The sequence below is a fragment of the Gorilla gorilla genome, chromosome 1 (genome assembly GCF_029281585.2).
Source record: "Gorilla gorilla gorilla isolate KB3781 chromosome 1, NHGRI_mGorGor1-v2.1_pri, whole genome shotgun sequence".
NCBI lineage: Eukaryota > Metazoa > Chordata > Mammalia > Primates > Hominidae > Gorilla > Gorilla gorilla.
Genome location: NC_073224.2, coordinates 164,109,632 through 164,131,337, shown reverse-complemented (window position 1 = coordinate 164,131,337; position 21,706 = coordinate 164,109,632). Strand labels below are relative to the sequence as shown.

The 21,706-nt window shown below is 39.0% G+C and overlaps 1 protein-coding gene across 2 annotated transcripts in view; it reads left to right on the top strand.

Moving 5' to 3' along the window:
* The window catches only part of MSH4 (mutS homolog 4), a 129,685-nt gene that overhangs the window by 41,608 nt on the left and 66,371 nt on the right, over positions 1 to 21,706 (top strand). For both annotated transcript variants that reach the window (XM_031016390.3, XM_031016388.3), the window contains exon 8: positions 15,120 to 15,187. In XM_031016390.3, coding sequence (XP_030872250.2) covers positions 15,120 to 15,187 — 68 coding nt within the window. The remainder of the gene's footprint in view (positions 1 to 15,119; positions 15,188 to 21,706) is intronic.

Sequence of the window (21,706 nt, the reverse complement as noted above, 5' to 3'; positions counted from 1 at the left end):
GTCTCAGCCCAAAATCTCCTTAAGCTGATAAGCAACTTCAGCAAAGTCTCTGGATACAAAATCAATGTGCAAAAATCACAAGCATTCCTAAACACCAATAACAGACATACAGAGAGCCAACTCATGAGTGAACTCCCATTCACAATTGCTTCAAAGGGAATAAAATACCTAGGAATCCAACTTACAAGGGATGTGAAGGATGTCTTCCAGTAGAACTACAAACCACTGCTCAACGAAATAAAAGAGGACACAAACAAATGGAAGAACATTCCATGCTCATGGATAGGAAGAATCAATATTGTGAAAATTGCCATACTGCCCAAGGTATTTTATATATTCAGTGCCATCCCCTTCAAGCTACCAATGACTTTCTTCACAGAATTGGAAAAAACCACTTTAAAGTTCATATGGAACCAAAGAACAGCTCGCATTAACCAGACAATCCTAAACCAAAAGAACAAAGATGGAGGCATCACGCTACATGACTTCAAACTACACTACAAGCCTACAGTAACCAAAACAGCATGGCACTGGTACCAAAACAGATATATAGACCAATGGAACAGAATAGAGCCCTCAGAAATAATACCACACATCTACAACCATCTAATCTTTGACAAACCTGACAAAAACAAGAAATGAGGAAAGGATTCTCTATTTAATAAATGGTGCTGGAAAAACTGGCTAGCCATATGTAGAAAGCTGAAACTGGATCCCTTCCTTACACCTTATACAAAAATTAATTCAACATGGATTAAAGACTCAAATGTTAGAACTAAAACCTTAAGAACCCTAGAAGAAAACCTAAGCAATACCATTCAGGACATAGGCATGGGCAAGGACTTCATGACTAAAACACCAAAAGCAATGGCAACAAAAGCCAAAACTGACAAGTAGGATCTAATTAAAGAGATTCTGCACAGCAAAAGAAACTATCATCAGAGTGAACAGGCAACCTACAGAATGGGAGAAAATTTTACAATCTACCCATCTGACAAAGCGCTAATATCCAGAATCTACAAAGAACTTAAACAAATGTACAAGAAAAAATCAAACAACCCCATCAAAAAATGGGCAAAGGATATGAACAGACACTTAGCAAAAGAAGACATTTATGCATCCAACAGACACATGAAAAAATACTCCTTATCACTAGCCGTCAGAGAAATGCAAATCAAAACCACAATGAGATACCATCTCACATCAGTTAGAATGGCAATCATTAAAAAGTCAGGAAATAACAGGTGCTGGAGAGGATGTGGAGAAATAAGAATGCTTTTACACTGTTGGTGGGACTGTAAACTAGTTCAACCATTGTGGAAGACAGTGTGGTGATTCCTCAAGGATCTAGAACTAGAAATACCATTTGACCCAGCCATCCCATTACTGGGTATATACCCAAAGGACTATAAATCATGCTGCTATAAAGATACATGCACACGTATGTTTATTGCGGCATTATTCACAATAGCAAAGACTTGGAACCAACCCAGATGTCCAACAATGATAGACTGGATTAAGAAAATGTGGCACATATACACCATGGACTACTATGCAACCATAAAAAAGGATGAGTTCATGTCCTTTGTAGGTACATGGATGAAGCTAGAAACCATTCAGAGCAAACTATCGCAAGGACAGAAAACCAAACACCGCATGTTCTCACTCACAGGTGGGAAGTGAACAATGAGAACACTTGGACACAGGATAGGGAACCACACACCGGGGTCTGTCGTGGGGTCAGGGGATGGGGGAGGGATAGCATTAGGAGATATTTGTAAATGAGGAGTTAACCGGTGCAGCACACCAACATGGCACATGTATACATATGTAACAAACCTGCATGTTGTGCACATGTACCCTAGAACTTAAAGCATAATAATAATAACAAATGAATTGAAAAATAAAAAGGAAAAGAAAGTTGCCTTTGCAACCTGGCTGTTTGTCCACTGGCATGGTGGTGCAGTTTTATTCTTAAATCTGTAGTTGGAAGGATAGTTTATATGTACTACTCTTTGTCCAGTATTTGGTTGCTTTCAGCTTGGTCTGTCTTCCATACCTCCACTTGCCTGACTACCCTAGCTTGTGTTCTGGTAGTCTAAATGAAAGTGGTGCATTCAAATCTAGAAGGCATTTACTACCTGAGTAGGTTTTCTTCAGTCCAATTCCAAATACCTTTAATTAGCGTAATTCCTTCAAAATTCTGGTATTATATTGACTGTGACTCTGCCTGTCCAATGTTGTCCAGTATATTCTTTTTTAAATATGTATATTCCTGTGTATTTAGTATTGGGAAAGGCAGAAAGAGGCCATTTTTAACTATCCTTTTCTTGTTAATAGCAACATCTTGTTGGTCTACCTATACCTGCCATTTAGCGTAATACGTAAGTGCCAAGGATATGAAAAGTCATTTAATCATGTTACATTGGTCAAGCTCCAACCATTGATATCTTTTTAAACTTTCTGCTACCACATACGCATTTATACTTATCTACTTTTCACTCCCTTTGTTTAAGCCAGAAGTGGTATTCTCTAGCTAATTCCTCCATCTGTTCCCTGGATCCCATCCTTGCACTTATCTCCTGTATCTTCATTATTTTTCTCTCCATGGCCTTCTTCTAAGAGGATTTAAACTTCCTCATGTCTCTCCTATCTTTGTAAAAACTCTCCCTGGAATTCATCTTTTCTAGCTACCACTATATCACTTCTCTGTTCACAGCCAAACCTGTTGAAAAACAAATTTCCTATGCTCACTATCTTCTCTTCATCACTATGTCTCAATGTGCTGCAATCTTATTTCTGTGCCCAGTACTGTGCTGAGACTGCTCTTGTCAAGGTCACTGGAGCAGATCTTGTTGGTTCTCTGTACAGATTGTCTTGGATCGCTTTTACCTTTCGGTGTTCACCTTTTGCTGGTCTGTGTGCCTAACGGCCCACACCTGGACTCTTTTTCTATGCCTACCTTCAGGCTGTTAGAGCACTTTGTTCTTAAACACAGAGTACCCAAAATGCCTGGTAGCCCTTAAATGACTGTATGGTGTGAAGGTATGAAAGCCTAGCTCTTTCGCATTGATTTGGCAAAAACCTGAATATAACTTAAACTCCAGAATTTCTTTGCAAGATTAGTTGAAGTTACCTTCCACACAACTTTGCCTGAAATCACACTGTTGGTTGGCTTGGTTTCCCTTCTCTGTCCTTTTCTCACTGCTCTACTGGTTTCTTCTGGAAGCAGATTCTTTTTCTCTTTTTCTTTTTTTTTTTTTTTTTTTTTTTTGAGACAAGGTCTCATTCTGTTGCCTAGGCTGGAGTGTGGTGGTGCGATTTCAGCTCACTGCAACCTCTGCCTCCTGGGTTCAAGCAATCCTCGCACCTCAGCCTCCCAAGTAGCTGATACTATAGGCCTCTGCCACCATACTTAGCTAATTTTTATGTTTTTGGTAGACACGGGGTTTCACTATGTTGCCCAGGCTTGGAAGCACATTCTTAATAAATTACTGGCACATAAGTCCTTGCCTCAGTGTCTGTTTCTGGAGAACCCAACCTAACACAGTCAACAACAGGCATATTGTTAAATGTAATGGATACGTTAGTTCTCTTATTTGAATAAGAGAAATGTCCACAATTTATTTGATACTGCTGAATATCTGTCATTATTGAATTACCACCTTTCTTTGCTTCTGTGATTACACAATCTCCTGATTTTCTTCCTATGTCTTTGTGGTTTCCTTCTGAGTCTTTTAAATATACTTCTCTTCCTTTGCTTATTTCCTAAATGCTATGGCTCTTCAAAGATATGTTCTGGGTTGTCCTTTTATCCTGAATTTCCTTATTGTATGACTTACCCAGTTTAATGGTTTTATGATTATTATTCACATATTCATGACTTCCAAATTTACATCTCCTGCCTAAATATCTCTCCAGACCTTTGGACTCAAATATCTTATCGCCTTCTGAGCATTTGCTGTGATCTACATGTTGTGCTTCTCCAAAATTCATATGTTGAAGTCCTCACCTTCAAGGTGATAGTATTAGGACGTGGGGCCTTTAGGGGGTGGTTACACAAGGGCAGCCAGAGATCTCATGAATGGGATCAGTGCCCTTATAAGAGAAGCTCAAGGGAGACTCCTTGCCCCTTCTACCATGTGAAGATACAGCGAGAAGGTACCATCTATGAGTCAGAAAGTGGGCTCTTACCGGACACTGAATCTGCCCAGCAGAAAATAAATTTCTCTTGTTTATAAGCCACTCAGCTTGTGGTAATTTTTTTATAGCAGCTTGAATGGAATAAGAGCATTTGTTAGGTGTTCCTCAATCACCTGAAACTTAATGTACCCAAATTGTGCCTTTTTTTTTTTTTTTTTTGAGGCGGAGTCTTGCTGTCACCTACCCTGGAGTGCAATGGTGCAATCTCAGCTCACTACAACCTCTGCCTCCCAGGTTCAAGTGATTCTCTTGCCTCAGCCTCCCGAGTAGCTGAGAATATAGGCACCCACCACCACACCCGACTAATTTTTGTATTTTTAGTAGAGATGGGATTTTCTCCATGTTGGCCAGGCTGGTCTCAAACTCCTGACCTCGGGTGATCCATCAGCCTCGGCCTCCCAATGTGCTGGGATTACAGGCGTGAACCACTGTGCCCGGCCGCCATCTTCTTTTCTAAATGAGTTCTTCCTGGTTTCAGTGAATAGCTCCACATCCACCCTCTTTATGCAAGCTAGATACATGAAAGTCATTCTTAACTCTTACCTTCCTTCCAATCAGTCATCAAATCTGCCATGTCTCCTTGCTATATACCTCTTGGATGTATCTGCTTCTTCTATCCCCATGGCTGCCACTCCAGCCCAGGATACCTTAATTCTCTCATCTCATTTCTTATAAGAGCCTCCCATTTGGTCACCCTTCTCCAACCTTGCTGTTTCTAGCCTTTTCTCTACATTGTTGCCTGAGTGATCTTTTGAAAACATAAATCTGAGACTATCACTCTGTATTCATTTCTTAATGTTGATATAAAACATCACCACAAATTTAGGGGCTTAAAACAACATGAATGTATTATCTCACAGTTCTGGAGGTCTGAAATCAGTTTCACTGGGCTAAAATCAGTGTGTCAGCAGGTCTACATTTTTCCAAAGGCTCTGGAGGGGGAGTCCATTTCCTTGCTCTTTCTACTTTCTAGAGGCCGCCTACATTTCTTGGCTCTTAGCCCTTCCTCTATCTTTAAAGCCAGAAGTAGATCATTTTCCCTTCCTCTGACTTCTGCTTTTGTACTTATATCTTCTCTCTCTGACACTGATCCTCCTGCCACCCTCTTGTAAGGACTCTTAAGATTACACTGGGGCCAAGAGACAATCCAGGATAATCTCTCCATCTCAAGACCCTTAATTTAATCCCAACTAGAAACTTCCTTTTATCAGTTAACATATTCACAAATTCCAGGAATTAGGAAGCAGATCTCTTTGGGGGGCTGGGGGAGGGTGGTGGTTACTATACTCATCTGCATAAAATCCTTCAATCTTTTCTCTTTAGATTCTCTTCTCACAACTTTTAGATTAAAATGCAAACTCTTCTATATAGCTGTTTTCCTGTAATCTCCCACAGCATCTCTTGCTACTCTTCACTCTCCATTTTCTCTTCTAGTCTAAGTGAACTTCTTTAAGTTACTTAAACATATCTGCTGTCATTTTGTGGCTTTGGAACGCTGTAATTTTTGCCTAGAATACCTCTTCCTCCTTCCCTGCAACCCCTTCTCCCAGGCTTCTCTAGCTAACTGCAGTTCATCTTTTACCATTCCAGTTTAGATGTGACTTCTGCTACAGGCCTTTCTGATTCCGCAAGTCAGTGTTAGGCATCTTTAATACATGTTTCCTGTAGTATCTTGTTATGATGACACTTATTTTTCTTTTTGTAAATGCATTTTTGTTTGATAATTCTCATATAAGGCTAGGACATAACAGTTTAACATATTTGTTAAACTATTGATTTGTTGTTGAATCTGTTGAAATTGTATTCTGTTATTCCCAAGACAATACTGTTTGTATGATAAAATTTTGATGATAAACTTGGATTTTTTAAACTTTAATTTTGATATATTTTAAGTTTTTAAATTCCTTATGACTGAAAATCTCAAACTGATATCTATAAATAAACATTTCTCTGTTTTCTATATCTTTTTCTTTTCTTTTTTTTGAGACAGAGTTTCACTCTGTCACCCAGGCTGGAGTGCAGTGGCACAATCTTGGCTCACTGCAACCTCTGCCTCCTGGGTTCAAGCAATTCTCCAGCCTCAGCCTCCCAAGTAGCTGGGATTACAGGCGCCCACCACCATGCCTGGCTAATTTTTGTATTTTTAATAGAGATGGCGTTTCACCATGTTGGCCAGGCTGGTCTCAAACTCCTGACCTCAAGTGATCCACCTGCCTTGACCTCCCAAAGTGTTGGGATTACAGGTGTGAGCCATGTTTTCTATGTCTTAATGGTTTGTAATTTATCTTAACACACAATAAAGTAGAGGAGCAGGGCATAGGGCAGAGTGGGAGGGTAATTTTTACAGTTTATTAAAATATAAGAATCTCATGTCTAAAACACCAAAAGCAATGGCAACAAAAGCCAAAATTGACAAATGGGATCTAATTAAACTCAAGAGCTTCTGCACAGCAAAAGAAACTACCATCAGAGTGAACAGGCAACCTACAAAATGGGAGAAAATTTTCGCAACCTACTCATCTGACAAAGGGCTAATATCCAGAATCTACAATGAACTCAAACAAATTTACTAGAAAAAAACAAACAACCCCATCAAAAAGTGGGCAAAGGATATGAACAGACACTTCTCAAAAGAAGACATTTATACAGCCAAAAAACACATGAAAAAATGCTCACCATCACTGGCCATCAGAGAAATGCAAATCAAAACCACAATGAGATACCACCTCACACCAGTTAGAATGGCAATCATTAAAAAGTCAGGAAACAACAGGTGCTGGAGAGGATGTGGAGAAACAGGAACACTTTTACACTGTTGGTGGGACTGTAAACTAGTTCAACCCTAGCGGAAGTCAGTGTGGTGATTCCTCAGGGGTCTAGAACTAGAAATACCATTTGACCCAGCCATCCCATTACTGGGTATATACCCAAAGGACTATAAATCATGCTGCTATAAAGACACATGTACACGTATGTTTATTGTGGCACTATTCACAATAGCAAAGACTTGGAACCAACCCAAATGTCCAACAATGATAGACTGGATTAAGAAAATGTGGCACATGTACACCATGGAATACTATGCAGCCATAAAAAATGATGAGTTCATGTCCTTTGTAGGGACATGGATGAAATTGGAAATCATCATTCTCAGTAAACTATCACAAGAACAAAAAACCAAACATTGCATATTCTCACTCATAGGTGGGAATTGAACAATGAGATCACATGGACACAGGAAGGGGAACATCACACTCTGGGGATTGTTGTGGGGTGGGGGGAGGGGGGAGGAATAGCTTTAGGAGATATACCTAATGCTAAATGACAAGTTAATGGGTGCAGCACACCAGCATGGCACATGTATACATATGTAACTAACCTGCACATTGTGCACATGTACCCTAAAACTTAAAGTATAATAATAATAAAATAAAAAATAAAATAAAATATAAGAATCTAAACCTTTAAAAAAAAACCCATTACCTCCTTTATTATAGGCATTCTATAGGTGTTAGGGATAAAAAGATGAGGAACATTAAGCTATATCTGTCCTCAAGGACCTCACATCCATGTTCGGGCAACAGAACTCTAATTAAATAATTTTGATGCAATGTGATACATGCAATAACAATTGAGTAGTTCATGGGAACACAGAGAAGGGAGTTGGGATAAAGACAGAATCCAGATGGGATTTGCAGGAATAATATTTCAGCTTTGTCTTAAAAGAAGGAGTAGGATTTTAGTAACAGGAGAATCCTAGCAGTGATATTCGAGATGAAGGGAACATGCCTGTGCAAGGTATGTTGATGTCCATAGCAGTAATGCAGATGTTTTTTGGATATAGTGGTTAGGATAAGGATCTGGTATGCACGCCAATTTGGCTATGATCTTGACCAGTCATTTCCTTCCCTCGCTCCCTCCCTCCCTCCCGCTTTCTCTTCTTTTTTTTTTTTGTTCTCTCTTTCTTTCACAGAGTCTCACTCTGTCACCCAGACTATAGTGCAGTGGCACTATCATATCTTACTATAACAAACCTCTGGGTTCAAGTGATCCTTTTGCTGCAGCCTCTTGAGAAGCTATGTCTACAGGCCTGCACCACCATGCCTGGCTAATTTTTACATTTTTTGTAGAGCCAGGGTCTTGCTCTGTTGCCCAGGCTGAACTTGAACTCCTGACTTCAAGCAATCCTCTCATCTCAACCTCCCAAAGTGCTGGGATTGCAGGCACAAGTCACTGTGCCTGGCTGTACTTAGGTTGATATAAAAGAGCTTGCTGTATTTAAGGATTGGCCAGTAGTTATTTATGACTTAAAGCCTTGGGGAATGGCAGGAAATGAGGATTGAGACTAGACTATGAAGGGCCTTTTTATAATGCTAAGGAGTTTAATTTTTTTCCTTCAGGCAATATGGAGCTGACCATTCTGAACCTAGAGAGTACTGATCAGATCCTATTTTAGAAACATTCTGGTTGTAGTGATAGATTTGGGGAAAGGAAAAAGGAGGAGTCTGGAAAGAGAAAGAGCAATATAAATGAGGGCTAAAAGGAGTCTGACTAAGAATCACATGTAAAATGTCATAATAGTATTGTGCCATATTGCACATAATGAAGAATATAACCACGATATATTCAGCCTATTCTAATTTTTTAAACTATTGGCGAAAAGAGCCAAACTCTGTAAAATATTTGAAGAGATTTATTTTGAGCCAAATATGAGTGACCATGGCCCATGAACACAGCCCTCAGGAGGTCCTGAGAACATGTGCCCAAGATAGTCGGAGTACAGCTTGGTTTTGTATATTTTATGGAGGCATGAGACATCAATCAAATACATTTAAGAAGTACAGTGGTTTGGTTCAGAAAGGCAGGACAACTCAAAGCAGGTGGAGGGACTTCCAGACTGTAGGTAAATTTAAACATTTTCTAGTTGACAATTGGTTGAGTTTATCTGAAGACCTGGGAATGTTCAGGTTAAGATAAAGGATTATGGGGACCAAGTTTTATTGTGTAGAGGAATCTCTCAGATAGCAGACTTCAGAGAGATAGCAGGTTGTAAAATGTTTCTCATTGGACCTGAAAGGATGCCTGGCTCTTAGTTGATTATCTTCTGGATCTGGAAAGAAAGGAAGGAAAACTGTGGGCGGCAAGCCACCCAGGCCCCAAGGAAAGAGACCGAGGACAGGAGCTGTTCCAGTATAGTAAAATATAAACAAGAATAGTTATACCAGATATAGATCTTAGATATGATTATATATGAATATCATTAATCATTAGTTTGTAGCAATTACTCTTTATTCCAATATTATAATAATCCTCACTCTATAATCATAACCTAGGAAAAACCAGGCCATACAGAGATAGGAGCTGAGGAGACACAGTGAGAAGTGACCAGAAGACAAGAGTGCAAGCCTTCTGTTATGCCCGGACAGGGCCACCAGAGGGCTCCTTGGTCTAGTGGTAATGCCAGCGTCTGGGAAGACGCCCTTTGCCAGGCGGACCGTGGTCTAGCGGTAGCGTTAAGTGTCAAGGGAAAACACCCGCTACTTAGCAGACCGGGAAAGGGAGTCTCCCTTTCCCCGGGGGAGTTTAGAGAAGACTCTACTCCTCCACCTCTTGTGGAGGGCCTGACATTAGTCAGGCTCGTCCACAGTTATCCGGAGGCCTAACCGTCTCACTGTGATGCTGTGCTTCAGTGGTCACACTCCTAGTCTGCCTTCGTGTTCCATCCTGTACACCTGGCTCTGCCTTCTAGATAGAAGTAAGAAATTAGTGAAAGTACTAAAAGTCTCTGATATGCAGAAATAATGGCATAAGCTGTCCTTCTCTTTGTCTCCTCTCTCTCTCTGCCTCGGCTGCCAGGCAGGGAAGGGCCCCCTGTCCAGTGGACACGTGACCCACGTGACCTTACCTGTCATTGGAGATGACTCACACTCTTTACCCTGCCCCTTTTGCTTTGTATCCAATAAATAACAGTGCAGCCAGACATTCGGGGCCACTACCGGTCTCCGTGCATTGGTCATAGTGGGCCCCCGGCCCAGCTGCCTTTTCTTTTATCTCTTTGTCTTGTGTCTTTATTTCTACACTCTCTCGTCGCTGCACACGGGGAGAAACTCACCCACCCTGTGGGGCTGGACCCTACAGAAAACAAAGGGGTAAGGGGATTCTCTATACAATGTGAATTATTCCCACAAGAGACTTTGCAGGGCAATTTCAAGGCATGGCAAGGACATATATTTTGAGGTTAAATATTGTATTCCTTGCTTCATAATGTTATGCCAGAGTCAGATTGAAAAGCAAATCACAATATACAGAGTCAAATAAAACCCATCTCATGAGAATCTATGGTTTGTAGGGCATAACTCCCTAGACCTCTTAGGTAGGAATTTGGGCCAGATAGAAAATCAGAGCTTAGGCCTCAAAACAGTTTTAACATAATGAATTACCATGGAAACAGAAAATTAGAAAGGGGACAGTTCTAGAGGTAGGCAAACTGAAAACCATCAAAAGACACCTGACAGTTTGAACAGGTAGCAGGTAAAATAAACATTTTCTTATTTTGTGGGTTTCTTTTTTTTTTGAGATGGAGTTTCACCCTTGCTGCCCAGGCTGGAATGCAATGGCGTGATCTCGGCTCACTGTAACCTCCGCCTCCCGGGTTCAAGTGATTCTCCTGCCTCAGCCTCCCGAGTAGCTGGGATTACAGGCATGCACCACCATGCCCGGCTAATTTTGTAGTTTTAGTAGAGATGGGGTTTCTTCATGTTGGTCTGGCTGGTCTCGAACTCCTGGCCTCAGGTGATCCACCTGCCTCGGCCTCCCAAAGTGCTGGGATTACAGGCGTAAGCCACCACGCCCGGCTCTTATTTTGTGTTTTAAGGGATAACAGCATGACACCACTTTGAGAGTGTTAATAAGTCTACACAAAAACTTTTAATGTTATGTATTACTATGATAACCATGAGTCATTAAGAAATAGTTATCATTGTTTACTGTATTTCAAGTATGGGGAAATAAGTACATTTTAAAACAATCTCTATGTTAAATGGTTAAAGTTTATTACTTATTTATATTTATTTTTATTAATTTTTTTGAGACAGAGTCTGACTCTGTTGCCCAGGCTGGAGTGCAGTGGCACAATCTTGGCTCACTGCAACTTCTATCTCCCTGGCTCAAGCCATCCTCCCACCTCAGCCTCCTGAGTAGCTGGGACTACAGGTGGGCACCATCCCACATGGCTGATTTTTGTGTTTTTTGTAGAGACAGGGTCTCACTGTGTTGCCAAGGCTGGTCTCAAACTCCTAAGCTCAAGTGATCTCCTGCCTTGGCCTCCCAAAGTGCTGGTATTATAGGTGTAAGCCACCACACCTGGGCTGAAATGGTTAAAAGTTTTTTAAAAAAATACCTGGGGATATTTAAAAGGGATAGTTTACAATTTTCTATAAATTTATTTTTATAGAACACTGTAAGCTGGAAAATAAATTGAGAAGAATAAAATAAGTTTTTGAGTGGTGGTACATGCAAGACACTTTACACATTGCCATAGTCTATTTGTGTTGCAGTAATAAAATACCTGAGACTAGGTAATTTATAAAGAACAGTGATTTATTTCTTACAGTTCTGAAGGCTGGGATCTGCAAGGTTAAGGGACCTGTATCTGGTGAGGGCCTTCTTGATGCATCATCTCACGCCAAAAGGCAGAAGGACAAGAGAGCACACATACAAGAGAGAGAGGAAGGGGAGCAAACTCATCCTTTTATCCAGAATTTACTTCCAGAACAAGTAACCCACTTCTGTGATAATGGCATTAATCCATTCATGAGGGCAGAGCCCTCTTCACCTAATCACCCTTTAAAGGTCCCACCTCTCAACAAGGTTGCATTGAGATTAAGTTTCTAATGCATGAACTTTGGGGACACATTCAAATCATAGCATTCTGCTCCTGGCTCCCTCAAATTCATGTCCTTCTCACATGCAAAATACATTCATTTCATCCCAATAGGCCTAAAGTCTTAACTCGTTTCAACACTTACTCAAAAGTCCAGAATCTCATCTGAATCAGATATGTGAGACTCAAGGCATGATTCCTCCTGAGGCAAATTCCCCACCAGCTATGAGCCTATGAAATTAAAAAAGTTATCTACATCCAAAATGTTGGGACAGGCATAGGATAAACATTCCCATTACAAAAGGGAGAAATAGGCAATAAGAAGGAGTAACAGGCCCAAGGAAATCAGTTCAAACCTCACAAAGAAAACAACAGTAAGTCTTAAGAAGAATAATCTTCTTTGACTCCATATCCCACATCAGGGGCACAGTGGGGAAGAAGTAGGGCTCTCAAGGCCTCAGGCAGCGTCAGGGCTTAGTCCACTCAGCAGCTCTCATGGTTTGCAGTCTCATGCCCATGGCTTTCTCAGATTGGAGTTACATGCTTGTGCCCCCTATAGTTCTGTGGTCTCAGGGTGGGGAGGTAGGGGGTGATTACCCACTCCCATGGCTTTACTAGACATTGCCCTAGTGGGGACTCTGTGAATGATGGCCTCTATCCTATGGCTCCACCAGGCATAGTGGGGGCTCTCTGTGGTAGGTTCTCTGTGGTGGCTCTGCCCCATGATAAGTCTCTGCCTGGGCCCCAGGCTGTCCTCAACATCCTTTGAAATTTAGGCAGAAGCCACCATGGCTTCATACCTATTGCATTCTGTGTGCCTGCAGAATTAGCACCATGTGGACACTGCCAAGATACACAGCTTATACCTTCTGGAGCAGTGGGTTGAGCTGCAGCTGGGCTCACTTGAGCTACAGTTGTGGTGGCTGAGAGGCGCTATGCCAGAATTGAGGGAGCAGAGTTCCAAGGTGCTGCAGGGCAGCAAATGCTGAGGTCTCACAAGCACCTTGCTGGAAACCTTGCCCTCAAGGTCCTAGCTTCCCTAGATCTCTGAAATGTTTTTGGGGTCATTCTCATTGTTAGCAATCACTTGACCACACCCTTAGTATTCTCCCCCAAACATACATTTTATGTGGCCAGGCTAAGAGTTTTCATAATTTGTTTATTCTGCTTCTTTTTAAATTATAAATGTCATCTTTAAAGTATTTCTCCCTTCTCTCATTTTACTGTAAGTGACTGAAAGAAGCTATGCAACATCTTGAATGCTTTACTGCTTAGGTAGCTCTTCTGCCAGATATCCTAGTTCATTCCTCTTAAGTTCTGCCTTCCACAGTATCCTAGGACATGGATACAGTTCTGCCAAGTTCTTTTCAACTGTAACAAGGATGGCCTTTACTCCAGTTTCCAAGATTTTGTTTTTCAGTTCCACCTGAGTCCTCATCAGAATGGCCTTTACTTTCCATATTTCTACCAATGTTCTGATCATGACCACTTAAGTAGTCTTTACAACATTCCAGACTTTCCTTACATTTCTTTCCTTTTTCTGAGTCTTCACTAGAATTGCCCTTAATGTTCTTCTGTTCATGGCAATCTGGGCTTTTTCTAACCTGCTCCTCCAAATTCTTCCAACCTCTACCCATTCCCATTACCCAATTCCTAACCTGCTTCCACATTTTCAGGTATTTGTTATAGCAACAACCCCAGTCTTGGTACCAATTTTCTATCTTAGTTTGTTTTGTGCTGCTGTAACAGAATATCTGAGACTGAGTAATTTATAAAGGACAGAGATTTATTTCTTACAGTACTAGAGGTGGGGAAGATCAAAGTCAAGTGGCTCACATCTGGTGAGGGCCTTCCTGCTGCATCATAACATGGTGGAAGGGCAAGAGAGCATGCATGCATATGAGAGGAAGGGAGCGGAACTCATCCTTTTATCAAGAACCCACTCTCATGATAATAGCACTAATTCACTCACAGAGGCAGAGCCCTCATGACCTAACCATCTCTTAAAGATCCTACCTCTCAAGACACTTGCATTGGGGATCAAGTTTCCAACACATGAACTTTGGGGATCATATTCAAACCATAGCACAAGTATTACCTCACTTAATTCTCACAACACACCTGGGAGGTAGATGTTATCAGCATTTAAAAGATGAGAACAGCTATTGTTTAGAGAAGTTAGGTAACTCTTGGGAAGTTATGTGGTTAGTGGTTGAACTATACTTTTAAACTGAGGATCTTTTAAGTATCATGAAGAGAAGTAGAGATCAAAAAGATGAGAAGAAAATTATGATAGACAATATCAAAACCAGAGAAGTAGAGTTTCAAGAATGAGGGTAAGTCGTGTTGCTATAATAGAATACCTGAGGCTGGGTAATTTACAAAGAAACGAGTTTATTTGGGTCACAATTCCAGTGACTGGAAAGTCCGAGAGTATGGCATTGGCATCTACTCAGCCTCTGGTCAGGGCTTTCATGATGCATCATAACATGGAGGATGGTCAAGGAGGAAATAGACATATGCTAAGAGCAAAATGAGGGGCATCCTCACTTTCTAACACTTTCCTCACTGTTCTTGTGTGGAAACTAGTCCCTTTCTGTGTAAACTAATCCAGTTTTATTAAGGGGTTAACTCACTCATCACGGTAGGAATGGCACTAAGCTGCCCATGAGAGTGGAGCCTCTGTGACCCAAATGTTTTCCACTAGACTCCACCTATTAAATGTTTTATCTCCTAACATCGCCACACTAGGAATTAAGGTTTCAACATGAGTTTTGGTGGGGACAGGCAAATCATAGCAGAAGGGATGGTTAGCAGCATTAAATTTTGAGGTGAGATTGAGTAATCAAAATTAACAAAAGAGCATTAGAATTTAGTTATATTTATTTTACATGTAAGATAGTTAAAGAAGACAAAAAGTAATATTTGTAGGTAGAACTGTTCTATTTTATTCTTTGAGGATAATATTTTACATAGTCAATATTTTCAACTGTACCATAAAGTTTAAATACTCACATTTGTTTGTTTGTTTCAGTTATATCAAGATTTCTTGATACAGAGCAGCTTCTTTCTGTTTTAGTCCAAATTCCAAAGCAAGACACGGTATGTTTTTGTATACATTTTGTATTATATTATTATACATTATTTGATGGAACTTGTCTTAATGTAATGTAACAATTGGAAAATATCAAAATGTTTTGGGAAAGTCCTTCATTATTGATATCTGGAGTATTTTATGCCACTGTAGAGGAAACTTTTTTCCTAATGTATTATCCTGTATGTTATAGTGAAATTTAAAATTTCAGCCTGGCATGGTGGCTCATGCCTATAATCCCAACACTTTGGGAGGTCAAGGCAGTTCAAGACAAGCCTGGGCAAGAAAGTGAGACCCCATCTCTACAAAAGATCGAAAAATTAGCTGGGCATGGTGTTACATGCTTGTAGTCCCAGCTCCTGGGGAGGCTGAGGTGGGAGGATAACTTAAGCCTTGGGAGGTCAAGGCTGCAGTGAGCTGTGTTCGCATCACTGCACTCCAGCCTGGGTAACATAGTGAGGCCTTGTCACAAAAAAAATTGCTTTTTAGATAGTTGAAGAATTGGCCTATTTTCACTGATCAAATATTAAGGAGTTATATATAATTTTCAAAAGACTTAGACTATAATAATATTTGCCTAATAACTAACTAAAATATATTAGAGCTAAAGACTCTTCTTAAAAGTGATCATTATGTGAAGTTTGATTAGTCTTCAAATATTATTATTATTATTTTTGAGATGGAGTCTCACTCTGTCACCAAGGCTGGAGTGCAGTGGTGCGATTTTGGCTCACTGCAACCTCTGTCTCTCAGGTTCAGGCAATTCTCTTGCCTCAGCCTCCCAAGTAGCTGGGATTACAGGCACGCACTACCATGCCTGGCTAATTTTTGTATTTTTAGTAGAGATGGGGTTTCACCATGTTGGCCAGGCTGATCTCGAACTCCTGACCTCAAGTGATCTGCCCACCTCGGCCTCCCAAAGTACTGGGATTGCAGGTGTGAGCCACCACGCTTGGCCAAGTCTTTAAATATTCTTAACCTTTAAGAATGAAACAACACCTTTTCTGGATATTTTTCCAATTTAAATAGTGCTTATGGGTATATTCTGCAAAGAAAGTAATAATAGCTTTCATTCTTCCGTTTAAGATGAACTGAAGAATATTTACTATAATGAAATACAGGTATATTTTTGCCCATATGCATAAAAAGAAAAGTCTTGCACATCAATAAAATTTAATTTATAATTTGATGACATTTGTAAATCCATTGAAAGCTAATCTATATTTGGGAAGCCTTTTTGTATTATAAAGAAAATACTCTTAAGGTTCATTTATAATAAAATCATCACTAGATTGAAAAGCTTTAGCTGTTGGGCAGGCACAGAACTGAGTTTCCTTAAATAATTGAAACTGCTTATACTTCAATATATACAAATGGGAAGTAACCTAAAACAACTGATGTTTGGAATTAAATTAGCAGCCCTCATAAAATAAGTTTGGAAGTATCCCTTCCTCTTTAATTTTCTGGTAGAGTTTACATAGAACTGGTATTATTTCTTCCTTACATATTTGGTAGAATTTACAAATGAAGCCATTAAAGCCTGGAATTTTTTTGGTAGGAAGGTTTTTAACTATAAATTCCACTTATTAAATAGGCATAGTGCTCTTCAGGTTATCTGTTTCTTCTTGAACAAGCTTTGGTACCTTGTGTCTTTTAAAGAATTTTTCATTTCACCCAACTTTTCAATGTATCAGCATAAACTATCTCATAATATCCTCCTTATATCTGTAAAATTGGCAGTGATACACTCTCTCATTCCTGATACTGATAACTTTAATATGTTCTCTGTTTTTCTTAATCAGCCTGGCTAGATATTATCAATTTTATTGGTATTCTCAAGGAACCAACTTTCTATTTCATTGGTTTCTCTTTTTTGCTCCTGTTCTCTATTTCACTGATTTCTGGTTTTATCACTCTTCTGCTTACTCTGTGCCTACTGTTCTTTTTTGAGGTTGTAAAGGAGGAAGCTGAGGTCATTCGAGAACTTTTTTCCTTCTAATATAAGCATTTTAGTACTATAAATTTCTCTCTGAGTAATGCTTTAGCTGTATTCCACAATTTTAGATATGTTGTGATTTCTTTTTCTTTCAAAAAGGTCAAAACACTTTCTATTTCTTTTTAAACATTCTTTGATGTATGGGTTTTTAGAGGTATGTTATTTTATTTCCAGTATTTGGGGACTTTCCAAATATCTTTTTGTTATTGGTTTCTAATTTAATTCCCAATGATCAGAGACCATGTATTATATAATATAGATCCTTTTAGCTTTATTGACTTTTTTATGGCCCAAAATAGAGTTAATCTTGGTAAATGTTCCATGTGAACTTGAAAACAATGTGTATTTTGCTGTTGTTGGTTGGAGCGTTCCATAAATGTCACTTTGTTCAAGTTGTGTGGTAGTGTTCTTCAAATCTCCTATATCCTTATGGTGTTTTACATTTTTTTGTTTTGTTTTGTTTTGTTTTTCTATTTGTTCTATCAGTTATTAAGAAAGGAGTGTCAAAATCTCCAAGTGTAATTGTGGATTTGTCTATTTTTCCTTGCAGTTTTATCAGTTTTTATCTAATGTATTTGGAATCTTTGTTATTAGATTCATAAACATTTAAGATTGCTATATCCTCTATAAATTGAGCCTGTTGTCATTATGAAATGATGCTTTTTATCCCTAGTAGTATTTTTTGCTATGAAATCTACTGCATCTAATATTAATATAGCCACTCCAGCTTTCTTTTGGTTAGTGTTGCCATGGCATATCTTTACCATCCTTTTGCTTTTAACTTATTTTTGTCTTTATATTTAAAGAAGGTTTTTTGTAGGTGATATATAGTTAAGTCTTAACTTTTTGCATACAATCAGAGAATACCTTACTTTTAATTGAGGTATTTATTACATTTACACTTAATAAGATTATTGATATGTTTTTATTTAAATCTGCCATCTTGGTTTTTTTTTCATTTTTCTCATCTGTTTGCTCCCTTTTTTCTTTTTTTCTGCCTTCTTGTGTATTTTTTTATGATTCCATCTCATTTCCTTTGTTGGCTTATTAGATATAACTCATTGCCTTCATTAGCTTAATTATTGACTTAGGGTTTATAGAATACATCTTTAGCTGAATTCAGTCCATTTTTGTTTATTTTTTATTTTATTTTTTGGGACAGAGTCTTGCTCTGTCACCCAGGCTGGAGTGCAGTGGCGCCATCTCGGCTCACTGCCACCTCTGTCTCCCGGCTTCAAGTGATTCTTGTGCCTCAGCCTCTCTAGTAGCTGGGACTACAGGCATGCCACCATGCCATGCTAACTTTGGTATTTTTAGTACAGATGGGGTTTTGCCATGTTGGCCAGGCTGGTCTCAAACTCCTAATCTCAAGCGATCCACCTGCCTAGGCCTTCCAAAATGTTGGGATTATAGGTGTGAACCATCGGACACAGCCTCAGACCACTTTAAATAATATTATAATACTTTACATATGATATAAGAGCCTTGCACTAGTATACCATCATTTCCCTCTTCCCTACCATTATGCTATTATTGTAACATGTTTAACTTCTACATATATTTCACAATTCATTTTTAAAAATAAGACAGCTTTATTGAGATGTAATTACATAGATTACAATTCACACATTCAAAGCCTACAATTTAATTGTCTTTAATGCATTCACAGAGTTGTACAACCATCACCACAGTCAATTTTAGAACATTTTAATCATTCCCAGAAGCAATCCTGCAACCACTAGCAATAACTTCCCATTCCTTCTAACCCCCTTTCCCCAGCCTTAGACAACCAGTAATCTATTGTCTGTCTCTACAGATTTACCTATCCTGGACATTTTATATAAATGGAACATTTTAGTATGTACAGGTAGTCTTTTGTGACTGGATTTTTAACTTAGCATAACGTTTTCAAGTTTCATGTTGTAGCATTTATAAATACTTTATTCTTTTTATTGACAAATAATATTCCATTGTATGGATATAACACATTTGGTTTATCAGTTTATCAGCTGATGGCTATTTAGGTTGTTTTCACTTTTGACTGTTATGAATAATGCTATGAATATTTGTGTGCAGGTTTTTCTAGGGACATACATTTTTCATTTGTCTTGATATATACCTAGGAATGGAATTGCTGGGTCATGTGATAACTCTATGTTTAATAATTTGAGGAACTGCTGGATTGTTTTGCAAAGTGACTTTATCATTTTAGGTATCCACCAGCAGTGTTTGAGGGTTCTGATTTCTCCACATCCTTGTCAAGACTTGTTATTATCTTAATTTTTGATTCTGGTGAGCCCGTCGGGTGTCTCATGGTTTTGGTATACATTTCCATGATGACTGACAATGTCGAGCATCTTTTTATATGCTTATTGGTCATTTGTATCTTCCTTGGAGAAATATTTATTAATATTATTTGCCCATTTTAAATTGTGTTGTTTGTATTTTTATTACTGAGTTGTGAGAGTTCTTTATATATTTTGGATACCAATCCCTTATTGGATATATGATTTGCAGATATTTTCTCCCATTCTGTGGGTTGTCTTCTCACTTTCTTGATTATATGCATGTTAATCCCCAATCAGAAAAATGAATACTTAACTCTCTTTTCTTCCTTATCTCCCATAAACATGGATACTTACATCCCTGCTTTTCATCACCCAGTATGATTATAACAGTTTTAGTTAGATCAAAATTATTATGAAAATTATTACGTTATACAGAGCTGAGCCTGCGTGACTTTTTGTGGGCTTTTCCCCAGAAATTAGTAACTATTTTTCTTTTTTTGTTTTTGTTTTTTTTTTTTTTTTGAGTGTAATTCCAGCATTACACCCAGGCTGGAATGCAGTGGTGTAATCTCGGCTCACTGCAACCTCCACCTCCCAGGTTCAAGTGATTCTCCTACTTCAGCCTCCCAAGTAGCTGGGATTACAGGCACCCGCCACCATGCCCAGCTAATTTTTGTATTTTTAGTAGAAACGGGGTTTCACCATGTTGGTCAGGATGGCCTCAAACTCCTGACCTCAAGTGATCTGCCTGCCTCAGCCTCCCAAAGTGCTGGGGTTACAGGCGTGAACCACCACACCTGGCCTGATTTTTTTTATTGTTAGATTCAGGTTACATAACATTGGCAGAAATACCACAGAAGTGATGATATGTTCTTCTCATTGCATCTTCTTATATAGCACACAACTTTGATTTGTCTCATTATGATGATAAGTTTGTATACTTGGTTGAGATGGTGTAAAATTGCTGCACAATTATGATTCCCCCATTTAATTAGTAAGTATTTTGTGGGGAGGTAGCTTGAAACCATGTAAATATTTTCCACTTCTTTCAATTTATCCAACTTTCAATTTATGTATGTATGTATTTAATCCATATGGACTGATGATTTTATATTCAATTGGTTATAGTCTATTACTGTCAATATTTATTTTGATTCTCACATTGTCTCAGATTTGACCTGTGCAAGCCTCTTCTAATTTGCTTCTATGCTCTTTGGAAATGCATCCACAATTCTTTGAGAACTTTATCATTTTCTGCCTCAAGAAAATGAGCCAGGCTTATCTTGTACTTTCCTTGGTAGCCTTTGAATCAACTATTTCTCCCAGGAGTCCTGGTTCATTTTAGTAAGGAATGGTATTAGAAATCAAGATTTGAGCACCAGGTGTACTTATTGCTATTGGGGTATCACCATTCTTTTTATTTATTTATTTATTTATTTATTTTTATTATACTTTAAGTTTTAGGGTACATGTGCACATTGTGCAGGTTAGTTATATATGTATACATGTGCCATGCTGGTGCGCTGCACCCACTAACTCGTCATCTAGCATTAGGTATATCTCCCAATGCTATCCCTCCCCCCTCCCCCCACCCCACAACAGTCCCCAGAGTGTGATATTCCCCTTCCTGTGTCCATGTGATCTCATTGTTCAATTCCCACCTATGAGTGAGAATATGCGGTGTTTGGTTTTTTGTTCTTGCGATAGTTTACTGAGAATGATGATTTCCAATTTCATCCATGTCCCTACAAGGGACATGAACTCATCATTTTTTATGGCTGCATAGTATTCCATGGTGTATATGTGCCACATTTTCTTAATCCAGTCTATCATTGTTGGACATTTGGGTTGGTTCCAAGTCTTTGCTATTGTGAATAATGCCGCAATAAACATACGTGTGCATGTGTCTTTATAGCAGCATGATTTATAGTCCTTTGGGTATATACCCAGTAATGGGATGGCTGGGTCAAATGGTATTTCTAGTTCTAGATCCCTGAGGAATCGCCACACTGACTTCCACAATGGTTGAACTAGTTTACAGTCCCACCAACAGTGTAAAAGTGTTCCTATTTCTCCACATCCTCTCCAGCACCTGTTGTTTCCTGACTTTTTAATGATTGCCATTCTAACTGGTGTGAGATGATATCTCATAGTGGTTTTGATTTGCATTTCTCTGATGGCCAGTGATGATGAGCATTTTTTCATGTGTTTTTTGGCTGCATAAATGTCTTCTTTTGAGAAGT